At 40.9% G+C, this 22,804-nt stretch overlaps 1 protein-coding gene across 1 annotated transcript in view; it reads right to left on the reverse strand.

Moving 5' to 3' along the window:
• Positions 1–1,237: 1,237 nt before the first annotated feature.
• LIN52 (lin-52 DREAM MuvB core complex component) overlaps positions 1,238–22,804 on the reverse strand; it is a 126,799-nt gene continuing 105,232 nt past the window's right edge. The window contains exon 6 of the mRNA XM_055435493.2: positions 1,238–4,056. Coding sequence (XP_055291468.1) covers positions 4,001–4,056 — 56 coding nt within the window. The 3' untranslated portion in view covers positions 1,238–4,000. The remainder of the gene's footprint in view (positions 4,057–22,804) is intronic.

Genomic DNA, 22,804 nt, shown 5'->3' on the forward strand with positions numbered 1-22,804 from the left:
AGGGAATGTTTTCTCTAAAAGGGCATGCTCTGGTCTGGAGCAGGTAAACCATGAATGAGCGACAGCGGTTCAGTTCAGTTCAGTTCAGTCGCTCAGTCATGTCCGACTCTTTGTGATCCCATGAATCACAGCACGCCAGGCCTCCCTGTCCATCACCAACTCCCAGAGTTCACTCAAACTCATGTCCATCGAGTCGGTGATGCCATCCAGCCATCTCATTCTCTATCGTCCCCGTCTCCTCCCGCCCCCAATCCTTCCCAGCATCAGACTCTTTTCCAGTGAGTCAACTCGTCGCATGAGGTGGCCAAAGTATTGGAGTTTCAGCTTTAGCATCAGTCCTTCCAATGAACACCCAGGATTAATCTCCTCTAGAATGGACTGGTTGGATCGCCTTGCAGCCCAAGGGACTCTCAAGAGTCTTCTCCAACACCACAGTTCAAAAGCATCAATTCTTCGGCAATCAGCTTTCTTCACAGTCCAACTCTCACATCCATACATGACCACTGGAAAAACCATAGCCTTGACTAGACGGACCTTTGTTGGCAAAGTAATGTCTCTGCTTTTAATATGCTATCTAGGTTGGTCATAACTTTCCTTCCAAGGAGTAAGCATCTTTTAATTTCATGGCTGCAATCACCATCTGCAGTGATTTTGGAGCCCAAAAAAATAAAGTCTGACACTGTTTCCACTGTCTCCCCATCTATTTCCCATGAAGTGATGGGCCAGATGCCATGATCTTCATTTTCTGAACATTGAGCTTCAAGCCAACCTTTCACTCTCCTCTTTCACTTTCATCAAGAGGCTTTTGAGTTCCTCTTCACTTTCTGCCATAAGGGTAGTGTCATCTGCATATCTGAGGTTATTGATATTTCTCCTGGCAATCTTGATTCCAGCTTGTCTTCTTCCAGCCCAGCGTTCCTCATGATGTACTCTGCATTTAAGTTAAATAAGCAGGGTGACAATATACAACCTTGACGTATTCCTTTTCCTATTTGGAACCAGTCTGTTGTTCCATGACCAGTTCTGACTGTTGCTTCCTGACCTGCATACAGGTTTCTCAAGAGGCAGGTCAGGTGGTCTGGTATTCCCATCTCTTTCAGAATGTTCCACAGTCTATTGTGATCCACACAGTCATCCCGTGTGGGGCCACCCAAGACGGACGGGTCATGGTGGAGAGGTCTGACAGAATGTGGTCCACTGGAGAAGGGAATGGCAAACCACTTCAGTATACTTGCCTTGAGAACCCCATGAACAGTATCAAGAGCGACAGCGGTAGTACTGATTAAATCAGTACTTCTGTTTTTGAATGCATAAAAGGGTTTATAGCAGGTGGCAGAGAAATATTTGCTTTTGATATGTCATGTTTAACTGGAAGCATGCAAACAAACAGGTCATGAACCTCCAGTTCAAAGAAGCCACTGAAGAAGAACTTTGATGTGTGGGAGACAGCCACAATCTCGGGGAGCAGATAAATTAGTGGGGCTCTAAGATATGTACTCAAATCACTTAAATATAAGGTAGACTGTAGTAATAAGAGTCACAAGGATGGTATACATACATGCTGTGAGAACGCAGCGGGAAGGATTATGACCAGGGATCATGGGGTTTATAGGAAGGACAGGCTGATGGGCAGGAAAAGGATCCAAGGCTTCTAGGAGCTCAATGGCATCCACAAAGGCACGTAAGTGAGGAACTGGGAACTATTCAGATTAACTGGGATGGAGACTTCATATATTGGAGAGAAAGGAAACCAAACTGGAGGGTTATTTAGGGTTACATGTAGAGAGTTTTAAATGCCAGGAGGATGGATCTAGACTTTCTCAGCAGACGAGGGGAAGTATGAAACAATGAGTTGGGTGGCTGGTAGCTGGAGACCATGGAGTAGATGATCACAGAGCCCCACATCGCCCAACGTGATATTAAAGGGAAGACAGTGGGTCATCTGCTATTAGAGCTGTGCTTTCCGATGAGGTCTGTGCTTTAAATATGCAAGTTGGCCTTTCGAGGAAAAACTCACTCTCCTAATAAAAGGGACATATTTATTATGACGACACAGAAACCACCATACACAAAGCACAATCCTCTAACACCCTAAAATACATACATGCACACATTGTACATAAATTTATATTATCAATATAAAAATACATCAATAACATTTCTAAGGACAGCAAATACAAAACCAATAAATATTGCAATTCTAAAATATCTACATATATTAAGTGCTGGTGGATAAGATGACAGTTAAAAAAAGAGGCCAAAGCAGACCCCAAAACCAGTTTACAGACTGGAGTTGGTTTGAGGGAGGTATCCCAATGTTCTCCATCTATTTCTCAATTTCCCCAGGCAATTAGAAGTGCCTGATACCATCAATTCTCAAAAAACAGAGCAAAGTTAGAATCTGACATTGTGGCATTTTTTTTTGCACAGCCCTCCTTCCTTCTCTCTCCCCATCTTTTATATTCTTTAACCGCATTTAAGATAAAGGAATGTCAATGATAAGCTTACTTAAAAGCAAAACCTCTCTAGCCTAACCTTATATATCTCATCCAAACAGAATGTTTGCCTTCTCATACTCTCTTTTAATGTCTTGTGTTAAATTCCACCCACCCCGATCAATAAGTAAAACTGCATGGATGGTCAAAGGAAGCAAATGAAAGAAAAATCAAACCTTACTTCTAGCATGGGAAACAAGGCAGAAGTGTCAGAAAATGGCTAATGGACCAGCTATTAAACTGAGTAGTGCTGTACCCTAGCCAGACACTCAGCATCAAAAGCTTGACCACAACATCCCTAGTGTCTAACAGTAACATACTATTGCCACATGGATGTTCTTTTCATAAAGTTTAGGAAACCCCATGAACTTCTCAAAATAACAGAAGCTGGGGGCTAACTTACAAGACAAAATAAGGAGAATACTTATAATCAATTTTAAACATGGGCTAGATTTTCAGGTCTTAACATAGATAATGGGCAAAGAGCTCCATAAGAATTGTAGAGTCAAGAAATTGTTTTTCTTGTGTGTGTGTATTTCTGTTATAAGTGAACTATCTAATCTGTGCTATGAGATGCGATAGCGGGGCAGGCAAAATATTGCCACCATTCCACAGCACATTCCCTTAAGGGCAATTACAATTTCTAGTTTTTAATCAAATGGGAACTCCTGCACTCAATCCCCTTCTATCTTTCAGGCCATACTTACTTTCTCACTTGAATCTGTAACAGATTAACCAGAACTCAAATGTCCTTTCCATCATCTTTAAGCTAGTCTTGATATCTAGAACCCAATGCAACCCTGCATGCACCTTTCACTGTACAAGCTAATCCCAGGAGGGACTTGGTACACAGGGATCCCACTCCCTGGAGTCAGACACATGGGGGGGCCCTTGGAGGTAGGAAACAGAAGGCATTGGGGGATGCGACTATCGTGAGAGGTGTAGAATTTCAAAAGCATTTCTCTAGCTGGGGATTCCTGAACCTAGTATACATTGGTGGGTTTGCAGGTCAAACTGCACCTTGACCTGAATCTAACTGGTCAGAATCTAACTGGTCTCTGGTCTCCTAGCTTCATAAATACTTCCTAAGAGATAAGGTACAATTCAAAGGAACTCGTCCAATCAACATGTCTCAACTGACTTTGCCATTACTGAATCAAAATCAACTCTAAGATCCTGGAGCTCCTGAATCACTCGTGGAAACGAGAAAGCAGGACTTTGACCTTTGAGAATGATATGCTCTCTGGTGTCACCAGCATCCAAGGTTGAGACGGTCAAAGTCTGGAAGTTGATGGAATAACTGCACCAATCCTTGGGTAGAGCAGATTCTTCTCTTGCTGCCGAACGTCCTCAGAGGCACAGAGTGCCAGAAGCAGGGGAGAGGGTGAATTCTGGAGTGCACCCTCCGGCTTCTGGTCAGGAAGCAGTGAGGTGTGCATCTTCAAAGCTGCACTGGAAAGGAAGCATGGTTCCGGGCCCCAGGACATCCTGTCCACAAACAGCTGCTACTTCTTGGGCTTCTCTAGAATGTTGAGGAATTTTCCCCGTGTCATCTCTCTGGCTGGAATCACAAAGTACATGAAAGATCAATGAGCACCTAAACTCTGAAAAAGGGTTCACAGGAAGACTTAATTTGAGAATGCGCATTGACATAAACTGTATACAAAGTTGCTATCCTAACAGATTCCATCCCTGCTAACCTCCAAAAAGAGGGAAACACAAAACACTCTTGACAACTATAGTAATTACCAACACTGTCCTGAAGTTGGTAATTACTATAAGGTGCAGGCCAACTGGGGAAATCTTTATCATTTACCCTTAAAAAAAAATCACCAGGGAGCTCCCCCCAAATCCCTCTCTCCCTCAAGAATGTAACCTAAGACTCATGTTCATTGTCTCAGGAGGTTTGCTTCTGGAGGCTAAAATTCAACCAAGATCAGAGTGTTTTCTAGATTGTTGGTCTCTGGACATTTATAATCTCAAATCAAAATTAGAGATCATTTACCCCATCTCTCAGGAGTGGCAGTCCCGGACACTGTAATATAACAGGGTTTATATTCCCTCAGTGCAGTTCATCTGTGGATGGAGTAATAAAGTAGGGTTTATAGAGCTTTGGTCTTCTCTCTCTTGGCATTGTCAGTCCTTAGATATTTAATATAGCCAGGCAAGGTTTATGTGTCTTTCTCTGACTTTCAGCACCATCAATCTTTGAATGGTGTAGTTACAAGAGAGTTATACAGCTACTTTCCTACATATGAGGCCCTGAAAATGAAAGTAAAACATTTCTCAATTACAAGACCCACTCCAGAAGTCCCCAGTTTTAGCTCGGTCAAGCAAATTCTCAAAAGTCATATGTGGCATAACCCCCTTCATCCTTATCCCTATGTCTCTTAAATGGACCCTCTTTTTATGTCTCTTAAATGATATAACAGTGCTGAAAGTTTTCTATAGCTGGCCCTGGAGTCCAGAAGTCTGGAACCACACAGTGGACACACAGCAGGCTGTGGTGCCCTCTGGCCTCCCAAGGACATGTCTCCATCTTGGCCAAAAGAGAGAGATGACTAGGGAGGCACCTGCTGGGATGAGAAGGACCTTCACCCTAGGCTCTGTGCTTTCCTTCCCAGCAGAGCAAATTGTGCTAGATGACGCGTGCCCACTTCCCACCCCTACCACCCACATTGAATAGTTCTTGGTTTAGTTCTACAAGAAAGAAGTAAAACAGTACAAACTTTGTAACTACAGGAAAGTTTTAGGTAACTGTAATCTACTCATTCCCTATCTTTCACAAGTTCAAAGCTCCAACAAAGGAAAAGGAAACCCCATTAACTAGGAATGGAAGCCCCAGTGCTGGGTCTTGTCTCATGTGCCCACAACCCTACCCTGGCCAAAATCAAACTGACCATTCCTTCAGTGGGTTTATGCCAAACTCCATACATACAAAGTTCCTATAAGACTTGCAATTACTTGTTAATATGATTGTCTTCCTTCATGGAAATGTAAGAACTGAGGGCAGAAGTGGTATTTTACTATTGTTTATATCCCTAGCACCTAGCACAGCACTGAACCCAGTATCTGCTGAATAAATGCTGGCTGGATGAATGATGATACACAGAAGAACTGGAACCAAGTAGGAAAACAGTAAAGTCAGTTTCCTTCCCTTCCACAGACAAACAGTAAAACTGGTTAGTGACCCTCACTGCTCCACTCTCTACATTGTGGGATTCCTTTAAAATTTACCTTGCTTTTTGGCAGGAAAGTCATTTCCCTTGATGAAAGGAATACCAGATTTATGGAGAGATCCAGGCACAGGACTAACTACTCTAGAAGAAATCCAAACAAGTGTTTTCTTGACCAGGGGAGGCAGCATGGACTTCTTTCAGAGAATACAGGATCTGAATTAAATTCCAACTACAGTATTTGTCAGCTGGGTGACACCTTGAGTTGGGTAGGCTCTCTGAGCCTCAGTTTCCTCATCTGTAAAATGAGTAGCATATTAATGCCACCTGCTCTGCCCTCTTGGGTATTCAGCCATGATCATGCTTAGTGCAATGGTAATATTATTAACACATCACCTTTCAGAAGAAGTTGGTAGTCTGTTGCTTCCCTTGTACGCAGTATTTCCTGAGTGAATAAGTGAGTGGATTGTGATAAGGCAGACTAGCAATCTCAAACATCCCAATTCTTGGAATCTTCCCCTCAGCCTGATCTTATAGGAAATGACTACTTATACTTTTGTTCAGAGTGGGTCTCATCATTTATTTCTTCTTGGATAGGTTTTCTGTCTATTCTCCAGTGCTTACTAACGACTTTAAACACAGCATCCAATCATCCTGCAGCACGGCTAGAAGCAGGTGCTTTAGAAATCAGACTTGGGTAATAAAAAAAAAACTCAGTGGGTAGAACTGAGCCTTGTTCCAAAAATCCTGGGCTAAGAGCACTGTACTGATCTTACTAATTATTTCTGCCTCTTGCACTTCATATAACCCAATTCTTTACTGTTTTTTCCCCAAATGGGAAAATGACCAATCTTTTAAGACCTAAAATTTTACAAGATCCAATCTATTCGAGGGATCAAAAGGATTTAAAAAGAGAAATAAATGGATATTCCAAAGTCTCTCAGTGGCAAGCTCTCCTTGAATTTAACCAATCCTTTTTAACAACCCCCTTTCCACTCAATCATTCCTCCCCCTTCAACCTAATCTAAGTACACAGAGCTGCAGCAAAACCACCGTAAAAGTAGAAGTAATTCAAAAGACATCATCTTCTACATGGGAGGGGAGAAAGTTTTCCTACTCGCTGGTCCTATATAGGAGATATACGAATTCCTGACATAGCTGCTCCCTAAAAGAGGGCTGTACCCTATAAATCACATCCTAAGCACCAACCCCTTTCTGTGCACAGAGAAATTGCTGTGGGTCAGCGGCTGCTCCAGAGCACGTGCCCTCCTATTCACTTGTCATCAGCGATGTTAACATCTCTGATTAATTCATATACCCCTGGTTTTATTCCTCATCTCTTTATCCTTGGCTCTCCTGTTCTACTGCAGTATGAAGATTCTTACCAACCTGCTACAGTAATCACCGCCTGCTAACTGCACCCCTCAAACCTAGTGAAATTGTTTAGTGATGCCAACCGCGCTTTTAATTTGCAAGACATCACAGAGGTAATTTATACCAACATCTGTTCATTTTTGACTTCTGAAACAAACTCGCACATGCTGCTACAAAATCCCATTAGGAGTAGAGAGACAGCCTTCTGCTACTATTCCGTATTCCTCTGCTACACACACACACACACACTCTCACACACACACACACACACACATACACTCTCACGCACACACACACACCTTCCAGTATGGTTTTATATGTAAATATATTTTACTAAAAACTCCCACCAAGGATCTCAAATCCTGTTGGGGAAAAGCCTTTAGAGAAGACGACAGCTTGCTGACAGAGGAGATGAAGCTATTTCTAAGTCCTTCTGCCTAGTTCCATCCCTTCTTCTCAGTATAATCCTTGCATTAATAGTCTGGGTAAGATTATACGCTCCTCAGCTTGGCAATTCTGATTTCTCCCTTCTCTCCTGGTTCTTTTTCCCCCACAATGTGTCAGAAGACCGTCCTGGGGACAATAAAATTGCTAGAGAGTTCTATCTGGAGTCAACACCATTTCTTAACTATCTTCTAGCTCCGGATTAATTCTCTAAGATTATAAAACTCAACAGAAAGGCAACACTGCTACCACAGTCTACTCACTAAGCCAAGAGGGACCCACTGGTCCTCAGCCACCACAGTGTGTGCTGTGCAGAAGAGCTGCACGACCTCCACGTCAAGTTGTGATTTAGGGGCCTTGCTAGGCTGGGCACAGACCATAAACTGAGAAAGCCACAATCAAGACTCTCACCAAAGGGTGAACATGTGAACTGCTGCGGAGTGAGCGAAAAGGGACAACGTGTACACATTTAAAGACGACAAATGGATAAACTAAAATCAACTTCCAGGTTGACGCCGGTTCTATTACCCCTTCACAGTTTCCCTAGGGCTGTCAGGTTCATGGCAGTTATAAATACCTGGGTACACGTTAGAGAGGTCAGGGCTGAAGGGAGGACTCCATCCTGCTTGCGGTGAAGGTGGTGTGCGCTTGAATGTAATCTCTTCTTTAGACTCTCCAATTCCTCCAGCCTACACTCAGCCTTGCCTCTGGCTCCCTTTTCACAATGACTATCCCCAAACTGCCTTCTCTGCAGTAAATTTTCTGGTGGCTGGTTGAAAAAGATTTCAGTGGTACAGATTGATTTCTCACCGGTGAGGGGATGAGGGATTACCAGAGGCACCCTGGTTAACGAGATTGGGTGTACAAGCTCTCATGAGACCAGCCCTCTCTGCCAGGGCTCTGCACCTTTCGCCCATGACATATGGGTTTCATTACGGAAAGATTTTCCAGATTATAACTTTGAGGCAATTGCCTGATAAAATTCTGCTTGGCTTTAAGACAGGAAACAATCGAAAGACTAAGTAACTTTTAATGAAATGGAAGAAACTCACAGCATTTGGTTTTCAGTTCTAATGCAAACTATTTTAAATATTTCTGTGCCTCAATATAATTAAAAATATTAGTGAGGTGGAGGAGAGTTACTTTTCATTGGTTCTCTCACATCCTGAAGAACAACAGACTCTTCAGGAGACTCTAATATGAGTGGCCAGGAAACAAAGGAGACAGTACAATGTTGTGAAAAGAGCAGGGCTTTTATATTTTTTAATTTTTTGGCCACGCCATGCAGCTTTCGGGACTAGTACCCTGACCAGGAACTGAACCCAGGCTCCCAGCAGTGCAAGCGTGGAGTCCTAACCATTGGACTGCCAGGGAATTCCCAAGAGCAGGGTTTTTAGCATTAGCCAGGCTCGGATTCAAAATCCCAGCTCCTATACAGAGCCTGAGCCACTGCGGGCAAGTCACCAGAGTCATCTCTCTGTGTTTCAAACTCCTCTTCTGTTCAAGGTGGGGTTAATACAAGGGTCACACAGGCATTTGGTAAATGCTAGCTACTAAATGTGGAGAAGGCAATGGCAGCCCACTCCAGTACTCTTGCCTAGAAAATCCCATGGATGGAGGAGCCTGGTAGGCTGCAGTGCGTGGGGTCGCTAAGGGTCGGACACGACTGAGCGACTTCACTTTTACTTTTCACTTCCACACATTGGAGAAGGAAATGGCAACCCACTCCAGTGTTCTTGCCTGGAGAATCCCAGGGACGGGGGAGCCTGGTCGGCTGCCGTCTATGGGGTCACACAGAGTCGGACACGACTGAAGTGACTTAGCAGCAGCAGCAGTAGCAGCTACTAAATGACTCTTTCTTTCGTGTCAAACAGGAAGTTTATTTAAGCCACAAGATTCTTAATGGGAAAATTATCAAGGATTCATTTCTCTTAGAGCAATTTATCCCTGCTTTAAGACAGATTGCCCTACACATAACAGCTAATGGACAAAAAAGTTAAAAACCGCCTTGGGTTTTACAGTGATAAAGTGAAAAATATTAAAAAATTCTCCAACTGAACAGAAGAATTGTATGCAAGTCTTTTTGTTTGTTTTCTGTTAAACAGTGAGAGCAAAATAACTTACTGCAATATGAAAGATAAGGGCTGAATGAGCACGCCACTGATGGAGGAAAGCAGGGGGACTGTCATAGAACCAGAATTCTGCCCCAGTTGTTGTCCATCAAAACATAACATTGTATTTAGTTTTTTTTTTAAAGGGAGTGGGTAATATGCTCATCCACATCACCAGTTACTTGAAGTACAGTAAAGAGTGAGGAAGACATACAGGAATAAATAGAAAAAGTCATACTGTAGCAGTCAGGATGCGGGAGAACTGAACTGCAGTCTTCTAGCTGAGCCTGTCTTCTTGGTCTGAGGGAACTGAGTTCTAGAGTAAAGAGTAAGTTCCCTTCAAAGCAGACACCTCCGTCTGCTGCTGGAACACACCGACTGCATCTTGGCTAGTACAATATGGATTTCTCTGTTCTTTTGTGAGCTCCTTTCTCACTTCTTTACTGAACTTCAGGTAACTGGTGATGTACATGAGCATATTCCTTTAAAACAAAACAAAAAACCCCCCTAAATGACCAATGTTATGTTTTGATTGACAACAAATGGGGCAGAATTCTGGTTCTGTGACAGTCCCCCCTTCCTCATCAGTGGCGTGCTCATTCAGCTCTTGTCTTTCATATTCCAGTAAGTTATTTTGCTCTTACAGTGTGTCTGCTTCATGAATTGGCTGCCCATTAAACTGGAATCTAATCTACCTGATTGACAAACCCTATCTTTCACAGTAAACCTTCATTAGTTTACTAAGCGGTATATGCTTAGACAGTGCCACAGAACTGTCCTGCCCTGCCACCTTCAAATTAACACTCTTAATGACTGCTCTTAGTTTTCATTAATATGATGACACCTTCCTTGGGCGTCCATCGGTCACAAGAAACAATGGCATCTTCTCAGCTGCCACGTCACAAAAGAGGTACCAGGTCAGTCCCCACTGAGCACACAAGCAGCACCAGGAGTGGCAAAAAGGGGATGAACTATTTATTTTTTAAAAGATCTCATCGTGAAGGGAAACACGACTCTCTTGCATTTGGGTAACTGGTGTACTCTGGAGGCTCAAATCTGGGTACTAGTTGGGGCAGCAACCTTCCCGAACTGTACGAGCAGCTCCTTCTAGCAGAAAGGAGCACATAAAACCCTAGTTAGTTTGGTTTAAATCACTGTGTTAAATGGTTATCTATTTAACTAGATTTATAGAAGATACTTTGTGGAAATGATGTGCCATTTGTTATGATCACAGTTTTGACTTTTCTTTAACAAATATTTTTCGGTTGAAAGTGTTCTAACAATGAAGAAGGACCTGGCAGTCACCAGTGTGCACGGTGCACGAGAAAAGCACGAAGGGGGTAGATGAACAGCTTAGTCACGTAGAGACCCAACCCACAGGGTTCCAGGCATGAGGGAAATTCACATAAATGAGAAGCGGCCATGGAGACAGCTAGCTAGCTAGTGGTTCACAGGTATCCTGGTACATCAGAGGAGAACCAAGGAAACCGATGTGATTCACAGAGCTGATGTCTCTCTCACAGGAACGGGGAGGGGAGGGTTTCCTGTCACTCTGGCATAGAGCTGGCATACAGCAGGGCAGTGCCCAAGCAGGCTGCTAGGCTGAGATACCTCACATGCTCCAGTCAGACCTCCGCACAAAACCTACCACTAAGTGACTGATAATTCAAGTCAACGACTAAGTACTTTATAATGCCTCTGATATGAGAGCAGCAGGGGTCAGGGCCACTGTCAAGAACAGAAGGTGCTATGAACTGGGCATGAAGTCCCTGGATGAGAAGGGCTCCTGGGACCTCATTAGGACACTGGTGGCCCTCAGAAAATGGTATAATTGTAATAAGGTCCACAGATCATCCTCAATCAACTCATGTGAGAGTCAACTCAAGTAACAGTACGTGGTAGAAATCTCTCTTTTCTCTACAATATATAAAAACAGCATTTGAAAGCAGACGGAGTAACCTTGAGGCCTTTGCCCAAAATTCCCTGGGCATAAGCATTTCAAAAGGACAATGAAATACGTATCTAAGGAAAGAACAGCCTGGGTGCTACCTCTGTGACCAAACTTATCATTGACTATGAAAATCTTCATCCTAAGAATTCTCAAAAAATCCTTTTGGGGGCACACTTTCAGATTCTGTTTCTATAGAGTGTTCTGTCTCCCTAACAGGATTTTTTCTTCCAAAAAGGGTGGTCTGGCTAAGAAGAGTGTTCTCTCCACTGAATTCAGAAAAAGATAATTTTATGTCAAACATTTTTTTTTCCAACTCAAAGTAAGGGTCATTTCCAGAGACTGTTTTATCTAAGAAGTAATATAAAAAAGAAAAGTCAGGACTCAACATACAGGTAAACGCATTTAGACAGTTCCAATATGGAAAATAATTTTAATGGCTTTTCACAACGGAGGGAAAAAAAGACAGAAATATCCAGCCAACAGATTTATTCTCAGAATATAAAACATCAAGCAGGAACATAAAATATGGTAAGTGTCAGCCATGATGCCTGAAGATTGAAAGCAGAAGTAGAAGAATCTTAATTGTCAGGTATTTGAAAAATGTATTCAAGCAAAAGCCTGTGTTTCTCCATCAACTGTCCTGCCCTCTTTCAAAAGCAAAACACGACAAGATTTCAAATATTCAATCCTTTTTATCATCCTTCTCCCTACTAAAAAACAAACCAAAACAACAAGCAACCCCAAAGATCTGTGTTCAAGAAATGAGACCTAACAACTTCTTGTTGTAGTCTGTTTCCTCTTCAGAGGGCCCACAGGCCTATTTCACTTGGTTCCCTTTCCAAGGGCGAACTCAGCTGAGTGAAAGGCAATGAGATCAAAGCAATGGATTAATACTCTTGGGGCAAACTTTTATTAAATATTCATAAATTTTCACAGAACATTCACACTTCAGGGCCTGTACTTAATATAGATTGTGGTCAAACACTTATTATGGCCAAAGGCTAGTAGATTCACACAGCCTTAATTTCCTCATTCATAAAGTAAGGACAGCAATAATAATCTATCATGTAAGGTTAAGAAAGAGTGACTAGTCAAAGTGACTTCATCAGGACACAAAATATTTTGCCCCAAGTTAGAGTAATTTATTCACAGGCAATATCCCATTCCCAGGAAAATCAGACCAGGATCCCAGCGTAGATAAAATTTCAAAGGACTTGGACATTAAGACAACTTTCCTACTGGGAACATCCCCACCTCAGGGTGCTGGCAGTAGCAAACATCTACAGAGGATGCAGGCCCTTCTTACTGACCCCCAGGCCAGGGAAAGAGTTACATCTCCACACTGTGAGGCCAATAAAAACCTCTCTTGATTATAATTTAGATAAGAACCACTGGATTGAATAATAATGTCTGAAACTCCCCTAGCTGTTTCACCTTGAGACGTCCATCACTGGGTTAAACATGATGCTAATTGCATTTGGATTGATTAATTTCTCTCACTCCTGTCTATTCGAATAATGCTTAACAAAATAATCATAGCACCCAGAGCCAAATCTTTTCCGTCAAAGGAATGAAGCCATCAGAACAGGCAGAGATGAAAGAAATGAAGATGACCCGTAATTACTGCTACGGTGATATCATTACCATATTATACAAAATGAGTGTGGGGGGAGGGGGAGGAGGGAGGGGGGGCTGAGATTATTTCTATTTTTTAATGGAACACTACAATCTAAGAATACAGATTTGACATCAAGTGGGACACACAGAAATATAGAACTTTAAAAAAATACAAATCTTGCTCATGAAACTGCAAAATCCAACAAACGCTGAAGCCCAAGATACATCAAGTGTCTTGGGCTGTGAGCAGGTATTATTCACGCTACTATTTTTTCACCGCAATAACACTTTGTGTATGACTTACACGGAGATTTAAGATGCTGTCTTCATACCACAAGCACTTCTATAGTTAGTGGAAATTTTTTCTTTAAGCCAGGGGATAATGTAATTTTATTTTAATTTTGTTAGAGGTGGCCTTGTTTGTAAAATTAGAATCTTGAGTTTTAACGGGTGTTCTTGCCTGGAGAATCCCAGGGACGGGGGAGCCTGGTGGGCTTCCGTCTATGGGGTCACACAGAGTCGGACACGACTGAAGTGACTTAGCAGCAGCAGCAGCAGTTTCAGTTTAAGACACCAAAGAAAATGTCTATGCATCTTCACACGTGGTTCATATGGACTTAAGTCACCAGCAAGGAAAAATATATTTCCCTACTTTCTTGTAGTTTGATAGGACTTTTTAATATATTATATATGATATAGAAAAACTTAAGATAGCAAAGGATTTGAACTTTAGGTCTGATATCACTTATTAGATAGTGATCTCAGGTAAACTATGTAGCCTCTCTGTGCCTCAGTTCCTTCATCTGTAAAATGGGGGTTTAGTACCTACCTGAGTCAGTTGCTATAAGACTTAAGATGGTACATTTAGGTGCTCAGTAAGTGCTGGTACAAGAAAAAAAATTTCCCCCTAAAATTTAATGGCTATTTACAGAACCTGGCATGTTTTGGTTATTTCATTTAGTGAAGTTATTTCAAATACACACTATAAAATACCTTGAATATAGATTATAACAAATATTTGTGAAATAAATAAATAGGATACTTAGAAGGGGCATCATTTTAATAGGCTAGATATATCTGGGGGATATTTTTGCTATAGTATTTTAAACAGAGAACCATAATTAAATTGAAAACAATAAAAAGATATTGAAATTGTCTTACTTAACTTAGACAAGAAGACATGTTTTTCTATTTTCTTACATAAAAAATATTCCCACAGAAAATAAGCACATGTATTTTGAATTTGTAATCATTCAGTAGTAAATGTGAACAGAAAAAAAGACAAAACACTGTATTTCTGCCAGGTTAAAACAAGAGACTAAACCATTTACGATGTTAACTCTGTGTTCTCTGCTTTCTTTCTGGTAAAGAGAGGCAATGTATACAGTAAAAAGGATTTCTCTTGTCTGGCTTTGGAATTAGATGGGTCTAGCCTTGATTCACGGGGAAGGCAATGGCAAGCTACTCCAGTACTCTTGCCTAGAAAATCGCATGGACAGAGGAGCCTGGTGGGCTGCAGTCCATGGGGTCGCAAAGAGTCAGAAACGACTGAGTGACTGAACTAAACTGAACTGGTGGCTCAGTGGTAAAGAATCCACCTGCCAATGCAGGAGACATGGGTTCAATCCCTGATCCAGGAAGATTCAACATGCTAAGGAGCAACTAAGCCTGTGCACCACAACTACTGAGCCTGTGCTCTAGTGCCTCGGAGCCGCAACTACTAAGACGACATGCCCTAGAGCCCATGCTCTGCAACAAGAGAAGCCACCGCAATGAGAAGCCCGCACATTTCAAAAAATTCAAAATCAAAAACGTTATAAATGAAACAAGAATCTACAAAAGAAAGTATAACTGAATCACTTTGCTATACACCTGAAACTGCTGCTACTGCTGCTGCTAAGTCACTTCAGTCGTATCCGACTCTGTGCGACCCCATAGACGGCAGCCCACCAGGCTCCTCTGTCCCTGGGATTCTCCAGGCAAGAATACTAGAGTGGGTTGTCATTTCCTTCTCCTGACACCTGAAACTACCACACTGTAAATCGACCATACTTCAATAAAATTAAAATTTTTAAAATCAATTAATATCCTTAAACATTTTAAATTTGAACTACCATATTGGTAGGAATACAACTTCTTTTTCTTTTAAAAAACAAAACAACACTCATTTATAAACTCTGTCCATGGAAAAGGCCCAGAAGCCTGACAGTTCAGTACTAATGAATACTCTTAACACTTAGATTTCTACTAAAAAGAACCAAGGTTACTTGGAGATATGGATGAGATTCTAAGTCTGAAGAAGTAAATGAACACAGAATATCTTGACATGCTGAAAGGAAGGAAGTGACCAAAGATTACTAGAGTCATGTCAAACAACACAGGAGTCAGCAAAAAGGGGTGTCCACTAACTAAAGATGGGACAGTTCTGACTGTCAGAAAGAACAGTAATTACAGTAGTTAGAAATATATTAAATATAAATACATACAATGTTTCTTAAAAGTCCTTAGTTATTTCAACTCATCTCATGTTCTGAAAATCAGTAAGTAAAAGGGGGGAAAATCAATCTTTTTTTCTTGCCTTTCCTCTCTGGACTATATTTGAGGAAAACCAAATAGCTGCTGATGATAATTACCATTTTTATTATGAAAGAGATCAGATTTATACCACCTAAACTCCGGGAGTTGGTGATGGACAGGGAGGCCTGGCGTGCTGTAATTCATGGGGTCGCGGAGAGTCGGACACGACTGAGCGACTGAACTGAACTGAACTGAAACCCAATGATCCTCATTCAAACTGGAACAAATGAAGGTCTTATGCTTTCTGATATGCAGCAATAGCAAGTACATGTATGAACCATTCTTTCCAAAAAGACTGATTCCAAAATCACTTTATTCTCTAACTCTACTAGATAGTATGAAATTTGGCGGGGGAAAGGAAAGCATGAAATGCTACCACTAGGATAAAAATCATCCAAATTTAAAATGCAGGAGATCTTCCCAAACAAACAACCTAGTTTCTTCAACAATTAAATAGCACTGGCAGGGTTGGGGGAGCTCTAGAAGAACAGAGCATGCCTATTTATAGAGAAGATTAAGGGGCTGAAGTCTGATGTCAACCAAATGCAAATGTGCAGACCTTCTCCAGATACCAACTCACACAAACCAACTGTGAAAAACAGTTTTTAGCCAAATTGGACAAGGATTATGTTATTAAGGAATTATTATTTTATTTTGTTTAGTGTAATAATTGTGTGTTTTTTAAAGGGCTTCTTGGTTAGAGATACATACTAAAGTACTTATGAATGACATGGCATTAGGCTTTGCTTTAAAATACTCCAGCCAACAACACAACCACAACAAAAGTGTGATATAAGAGGGCAGAGATAAAACAAGAATAGCAGAAAGCTGAATGAAGCTGGGGATGGGTATGTGGAATTCATTCACTACTTTAGTAACGTTTGCAAAATCTTAATAATAAAAAGCAAACTTCACCAACTGCTTTTCTGGAAATATAGCTTTTTCTCATTATCACTGCATATCATAATACAATGAAGAGTAGGCCAGGAACAGTGATGAGGACAATTAATTATACAGAGGGCTTGGAAATGGATAGACAGAAAAAGCTTGAGAAAGGGGGTGAGTTTTTATGTCATGAATGTTTATTTCCACTGTTAAATTCCTTGGATGAGGAACAAATTACACATGACCAAACGATCAAAAGCAGATAACATTTTTTAAAGTCCACCAAATCTTACTCAGGTTAAGCCTAATGATATGAACCTGCTGCCTTCCAACCTTTCTTAATTATTTAAGGAACCACACTGACAAATCTAAGAGCACAATTTTCAATTTATTCATAAAATAGCTACAAGTGCAGCCCTCTTGCTCAACATTTTGCTCCTACAAAATTCTCTGGGAGGTAGAATGAATAAGTCCTTGGTTACTCATGTATTGAATTTTGAATTGAAATTTTTGAATTGAAAAAGCTTTAGGGCCACTACAGCAGAAATTAACACAGTATTGTAAATCAACTACACTTCAATAAAATAAAAATAAAGCTTTAGGGTCAGTAGTAAGAGTAACTTTAAGGTCTAGACCAGTCCAATAGCTAACAAGTTACAAAAATGAATAGCTTAATCTAAACATTCATTAGAGTGTTTGTTAGTGGCTAAGTCATATCTGAGTCTTTGGGACCCCATGGACTATAAAGACCATCAGGCTCCTCTGTGCATGGAATTCTCTAGGCAAGAATACTGGAGTGGGTTGCCATTTCCTTCTCTAGGGGATCTTCTCAACTTAGGGATTGAACCCAGGTCTCATGTATTGAAGGCAGATTCTTTACTGTCTGAGCCCCCAGGGAAGCCGATTCACTAGTCCAGCTAAATTTCAGCTAGTCTGCTCTCACACCATCAACAGCTGTGAATATAAATGATGACCTCCCTAATCCTACTTTAATTGGATCACTCTTACTTCATAGATGATGATTTATCCAATTTAAAACAAACTGCTTGTTCTAATAATTTGATTTTAATTGTTTGCAATGTAGTTTCACATATGTATGGTTCATGTTCTCAATTTGACCAGACAATAAACTCATCAATGGAAGAGACTTTTAAAGATATTTTCCTTAAAAGACTTGGAAAAAATACCCAATATATAGTATTTGCTTCCCTGATAGCCCAGTTGGTAAAGAATCCACCTGCAATGCAGGAGACCTGGTTTCGATTCTTGGGTTGGGAAGATCCCTTGGAGAAGGGAAAGGCTACCCACTCCAGTATTCTGGCCTGGAGAATTCCATGGGGTCACAAAGAATCAGATAGGACCAAGCGAATTTCACTGATAATGTTGATCCAGCAAGGCTTAATTTAAAAATATTTTTCCTTTAAAATCATGTAGTAGTACAAATGTACAACAATTACTGTTTTCACCTGATGATGAATTTTTAAGAAAAACACTATTTATTTGGCAGCATCAGGTCATAAGTTGCGGCAAGCAGGCTTAGTATACCCATGGCAGGCAGGATCTTAGCTCCCCGATTAGGGGTTGAACCTGAGTCCCCTGCATTGCAAAGTGGATTCTTAGCCACTGGACCACCAGGAAAATCCCTGAATTTCTTGCAAAAGAACATCACATCAAGGTGAGAACTCAATTGTATGATGTGTCTACCTAGGAAGTCATGTTAAAGGGACCTGGATGTTTAACCAGAGTGCTTGCACCTGGACTGACATCTCTGAGCAACAGAATACAAAGAAACAATAATGGACTGAAAACAATTGCAGGAGTGCTGCAGGGGCAGTTATGAACAAGAGGATACAAAAAGGACCTGGGACCAACTGCCATTTCTGAGGGGCTGAGAGCAAAAGCAGGGTATTGTGCAGGATCCCTGCACACAGCGTCACCATGAAGTGGGCAGATCACCTAAGCTATGCCTCCTGCCCAGTCCACAGACCTGCCCCTGTTGTTATCCCCTTTAAGGACCCAAGCAGCTCCTCTGGGAAGAAAGCAAGAGTACCTGCTCCTTGTTTTCCCTCCCTCATGCTGCAGCACAGCCCTAATGAAGCCCTGACTAGAATTCTTATCTGACCTTGTATCAGTTTCTATTGATTAAAGAGGCCAAGGGCCCAGGTCCATAACAATATGATAGTGGTTAGTTTACTTGCGAGTTGAAATTACAGCTAGTTAACCTTCTGTGTTTTTCAAATATCCAGTTTTGATGTTTCTGAAAAATCTTATTTACATTTGTGAATTAGAACATAAAAATATCCTCAGCCAGAAATTTACACTTCATGGAAACTCCAGAGTTTAATCTATATATTAAACTATATATATAAAATCTATATATTAAACTATATATATAGTTATTATTTACATTTGTGAATTAGAACATAAAAATATCCTCAGCCAGAAATTTACACTTCATGGAAACTCCAGAGTTTAATCTATATATCAAACTATATATAATCTCTATATTAAACTATATATAGTTATTATATATATTTAATAACTATATTATAGTTATAGAGTTTAATCTATATATAGTTAACATAATAAGCATGTTGTTTAGTCACTCAGTTGTGTCTGACTCTTTTGTGACCCCATGGACTACAGTCTACCAGGCTCCTCTGTCCATGGGATTTCCCAGGCAAGAATACTGGAGTGGGTTTGCCATTTCCTTCTCCAAGGAATCTCCCCAACCCAGGGATCAAACCCATGTCTCCTGCATTTGCAGGTGGATTCTTTACCACTGATCCACCGGGGAAGCCCTATAGTAAGCATACGCTGAATGAAAAAACACTCTTTCATTGACAGCACAGGTGATAATTTAAGATCTTAAAGACAACTTATGTGTGATCAACATGGCAAAATATAAGGGGAAATCTGGTTAGACAGTATATAAACATTTACTATAATGTTTAATAATTAAATTTAAAACACATTTTCATTTATTTTATTTGCACTCAAGCCAATAAAGAAGTGAAAGAGAAAAGAAGCATTTTATAAGTGCTATACCACTGGCCTCAAAAATCAAAGGTCAGAGTTCTAAACTTGTTTCCTCAACTAATCAACAAGTTCTTATGACATGCCCATTATTAATTTTTTTAGAGATTATTTATTTGTTAACTTTTGGCTACACTGGGTCATCTTTGCTGTGTGCAGGCTTTCTCTGGTTGCAGAGTGCAGGGGCTACTCTTCCTTGCAGTGTGTGGGTTTCTCATGGCAGTGACTTCTCTCGTTTCAGCTCATGAGTTCTAGGGTGTGTGGGCTTCAAGAGTTGTGGCAGCTCTTTTCTAGTAAGTCGGCTCTTCTCCTTAGGTGGCCAAAGTATTGAAGCTTCAGTTTCAGCACCAGTCCTTGCAATGAACATTCAGGACTGATTTCCTTTAGGATTGACTGGTTTGATCTTGCAGTCCAAGGGACTCTCAAGAGTCTCCTCCAGAGTTCAAAAGCATCAATTCTTTGGCGCTCAACTTTCTTTATGGTCCAGCTCTCACATCCATACATGACCACTGGTAAAACCATAACTTTGATTAGACAGACCTTTGTCAGCAAAGTAATGCCTCTGCTTTTTAATATTCTGTCTAGGTTTGTCATAGTTTTTCTTCTAAGGAGCAAGCATCTTTTAATTTCATGGCTGCAGTCACCATTTGCAGTGATTTTAGAGCCCAAGAAAATAAAGTCTGTCACTGTTTCCATTGTTTCCCCATCTATTTTTGCCATGAAGTGACGGGACCAGATGCCATGATCTTAGTTTTCTGAATGTGATTCTGATGCATGCTCAAAGTTTGAGGACCACTCATAGATGGGAAAACAGTGGAAACAGTGTCAGACTTTATTTTTTTGGGTTCCAAAATCACTGCAGATGCTGATTGCAGCCATGAAATTAAAAGACGCTTACTCCTTGGAAGGAAAGTTATGACCAACCTAGAGAGCATATTAAAAAGCAGAGACATTACTTTGCCAACAAAGGTCCAACTAGTCAAGGCTATGGTTTTTTCAGTGGTCATGTATGGATGTGAGAGTTGGACTGTGAAGAAAGCTGATCACCGAAGAATTGATGCTTTTGAACTGTGGTGCTGGAGAAGATTCTTGAGAGTCCCTTGGACTGCAAGGAGATCCAACCAGTCCATTCTAAAGGAGATCAATCCTGGGTGTTCATTGGAAGGACTGATGCTAAAGCTGAAACTCCAATACTTTGGCCACCTCATGCGACGAGCCGACTCACTGGAAAAGACTCTGATGCTGGGAGGGATTGGGGGCGGGAGGAGAAGGGGACGACAGAGAATGAGATGGCTGGATGGCATCACCGACTCGATGGACATGAGTTTGAGTGAACTTCGGGAGTTGGTGATGGACAGGGAGGCCTGGCGTGCTGTGATTCATGGGGTTGCAAAGAGTCGGACATGACTGAGCGACTGAACTGAACTGAACTGAACCTATCTTACCTGGACTTCCCAGGTGGCTCAGTGATAAAGAATCTGCCTGTCTAATGCAGGAGATACCAGAGATGCAGGTTCGATCCCTCAGTCTGGAAGATCCCCTGGAAGAAATGGCAACCCACTCAAGTATTCTTGCTGGAAAACCGCATGGACAGAAGAGCCTGGTGGGCCACAGCCCATGGGTTGCAAAGAATCAGACATAACTGAATACAACAGTAACCTGTCTTACCCAGACTCTTTGATTTTGTCTCCAGTTCTAATTCATTACTAAAAGAATTATTCATAAAAATTTAATTGGTTAAAATTATGATCATAAAGCATACTTCTTACCATAAACCTAAATGTGGAAAAGTGACACTATCTTCTCTATGAGCCACAAAGGGAGAAATTAAAATTCAGCCAAGGATTAGAATTTTTTATCAAAACTTCAGTTCAATCTCTAGTGCCATGCATTATACTTAGGGTTATAAATGACTCACTGGAAAAGACTCTGATGCTGGGAGGGAGTGGGAGCGGGAGGAGAAGGGGACGACAGAGAATGAGATGGCTGGATGGCATCAACGACTCAAAGGACATGAGTTTGAGTGAACTCCGGGAGTTGGTGATGGACAGGGAGGCCTGGCGTGCTGCAGTTCATTGGGTCGCAAAGAGTCGGACATGACTGAGTGACTGAACTGAACTGAACCTTGAGAATCTGGCAGAAGACAGACTGGAAAATAATTATCAAGTAATGCCATCCAAGCTATTAAAGGAGTACACAACACATTACAAAGATAGACATGGGGACAATTAAATTTGCAGAAGGTTTGGGTTGGATAGACAGGAAAAGCTTTAGAAAAGGAGTGATATTTGAACTGATCCTTTAGGAATATAGTATCTAGGAACAACTTGGCAAGCTAAGGACAGCTCTTTTTAAATGCTTTCCACTAGGCCACTGGGGTAAAAATGCAAGTGAACATTATGAAATAAATCTTAGAATAAACTCTAAGTACTTTCTTAATTCCCGGGACCATTTGGGATTTCTTGTGGCTACCAAAGTAGTAAAAGAAATGGCCCTGCTTTAAGAAATTAAACCACAAGTCACAAATTTGATCTACACAAATCTGGCAGAAACAAACTAATTATAACTATTCACCACATTTGGTTAAGCAAAAAGTCGTGACCGTCAACCAAACCACAATTAAGTCAAGTGATTTGTTCCCAAGTCGAGTTTTAAGACTGATGTTTTCATAAGATTTTTGAAAAAATGGAAACATTTACTATGCATTTATTTTAAAAGTTTTATTTGGTAAATAATTTTTTGGCTGTACTGTGGGTCTTGTGGGATTTTAGTTCCCTTATCAGGGTTCAAACCTGGGCCCTCACTAACGAGAATGTGAAGTCCTAACCATTGGACTGCCAGGGAATTCCCTTAAAATTAAAAAAAAATTTTTTTTCAGCTTTGCTGTGGTATAATTGACAAATAAAATTGTAAGATATTTTAAGTATAGTACATTGTGAAACAACTTCCCCCCACCAAATTAACTAACAGATATTGTTATTGTTTAGTTGCTACATCTGGACTCTTTGTGACCCCATGGACTATAGACCGCTAGGCTTCTCTGTCCATGGGATTTTCCAGGCAAGAATACTGGAGTGGGTTGCCATTTCATTCTCCTCCCTTAAAAGTTTTAAACGTTTTTACTTCTTATTCAAAAGA

This window comes from Moschus berezovskii, chromosome 9 (assembly GCF_049115385.1).
Source record: "Moschus berezovskii isolate FMDL1 chromosome 9, NW_MosBer_1.0, whole genome shotgun sequence".
In the NCBI taxonomy this organism is placed as follows: domain Eukaryota; kingdom Metazoa; phylum Chordata; class Mammalia; order Artiodactyla; family Moschidae; genus Moschus; species Moschus berezovskii.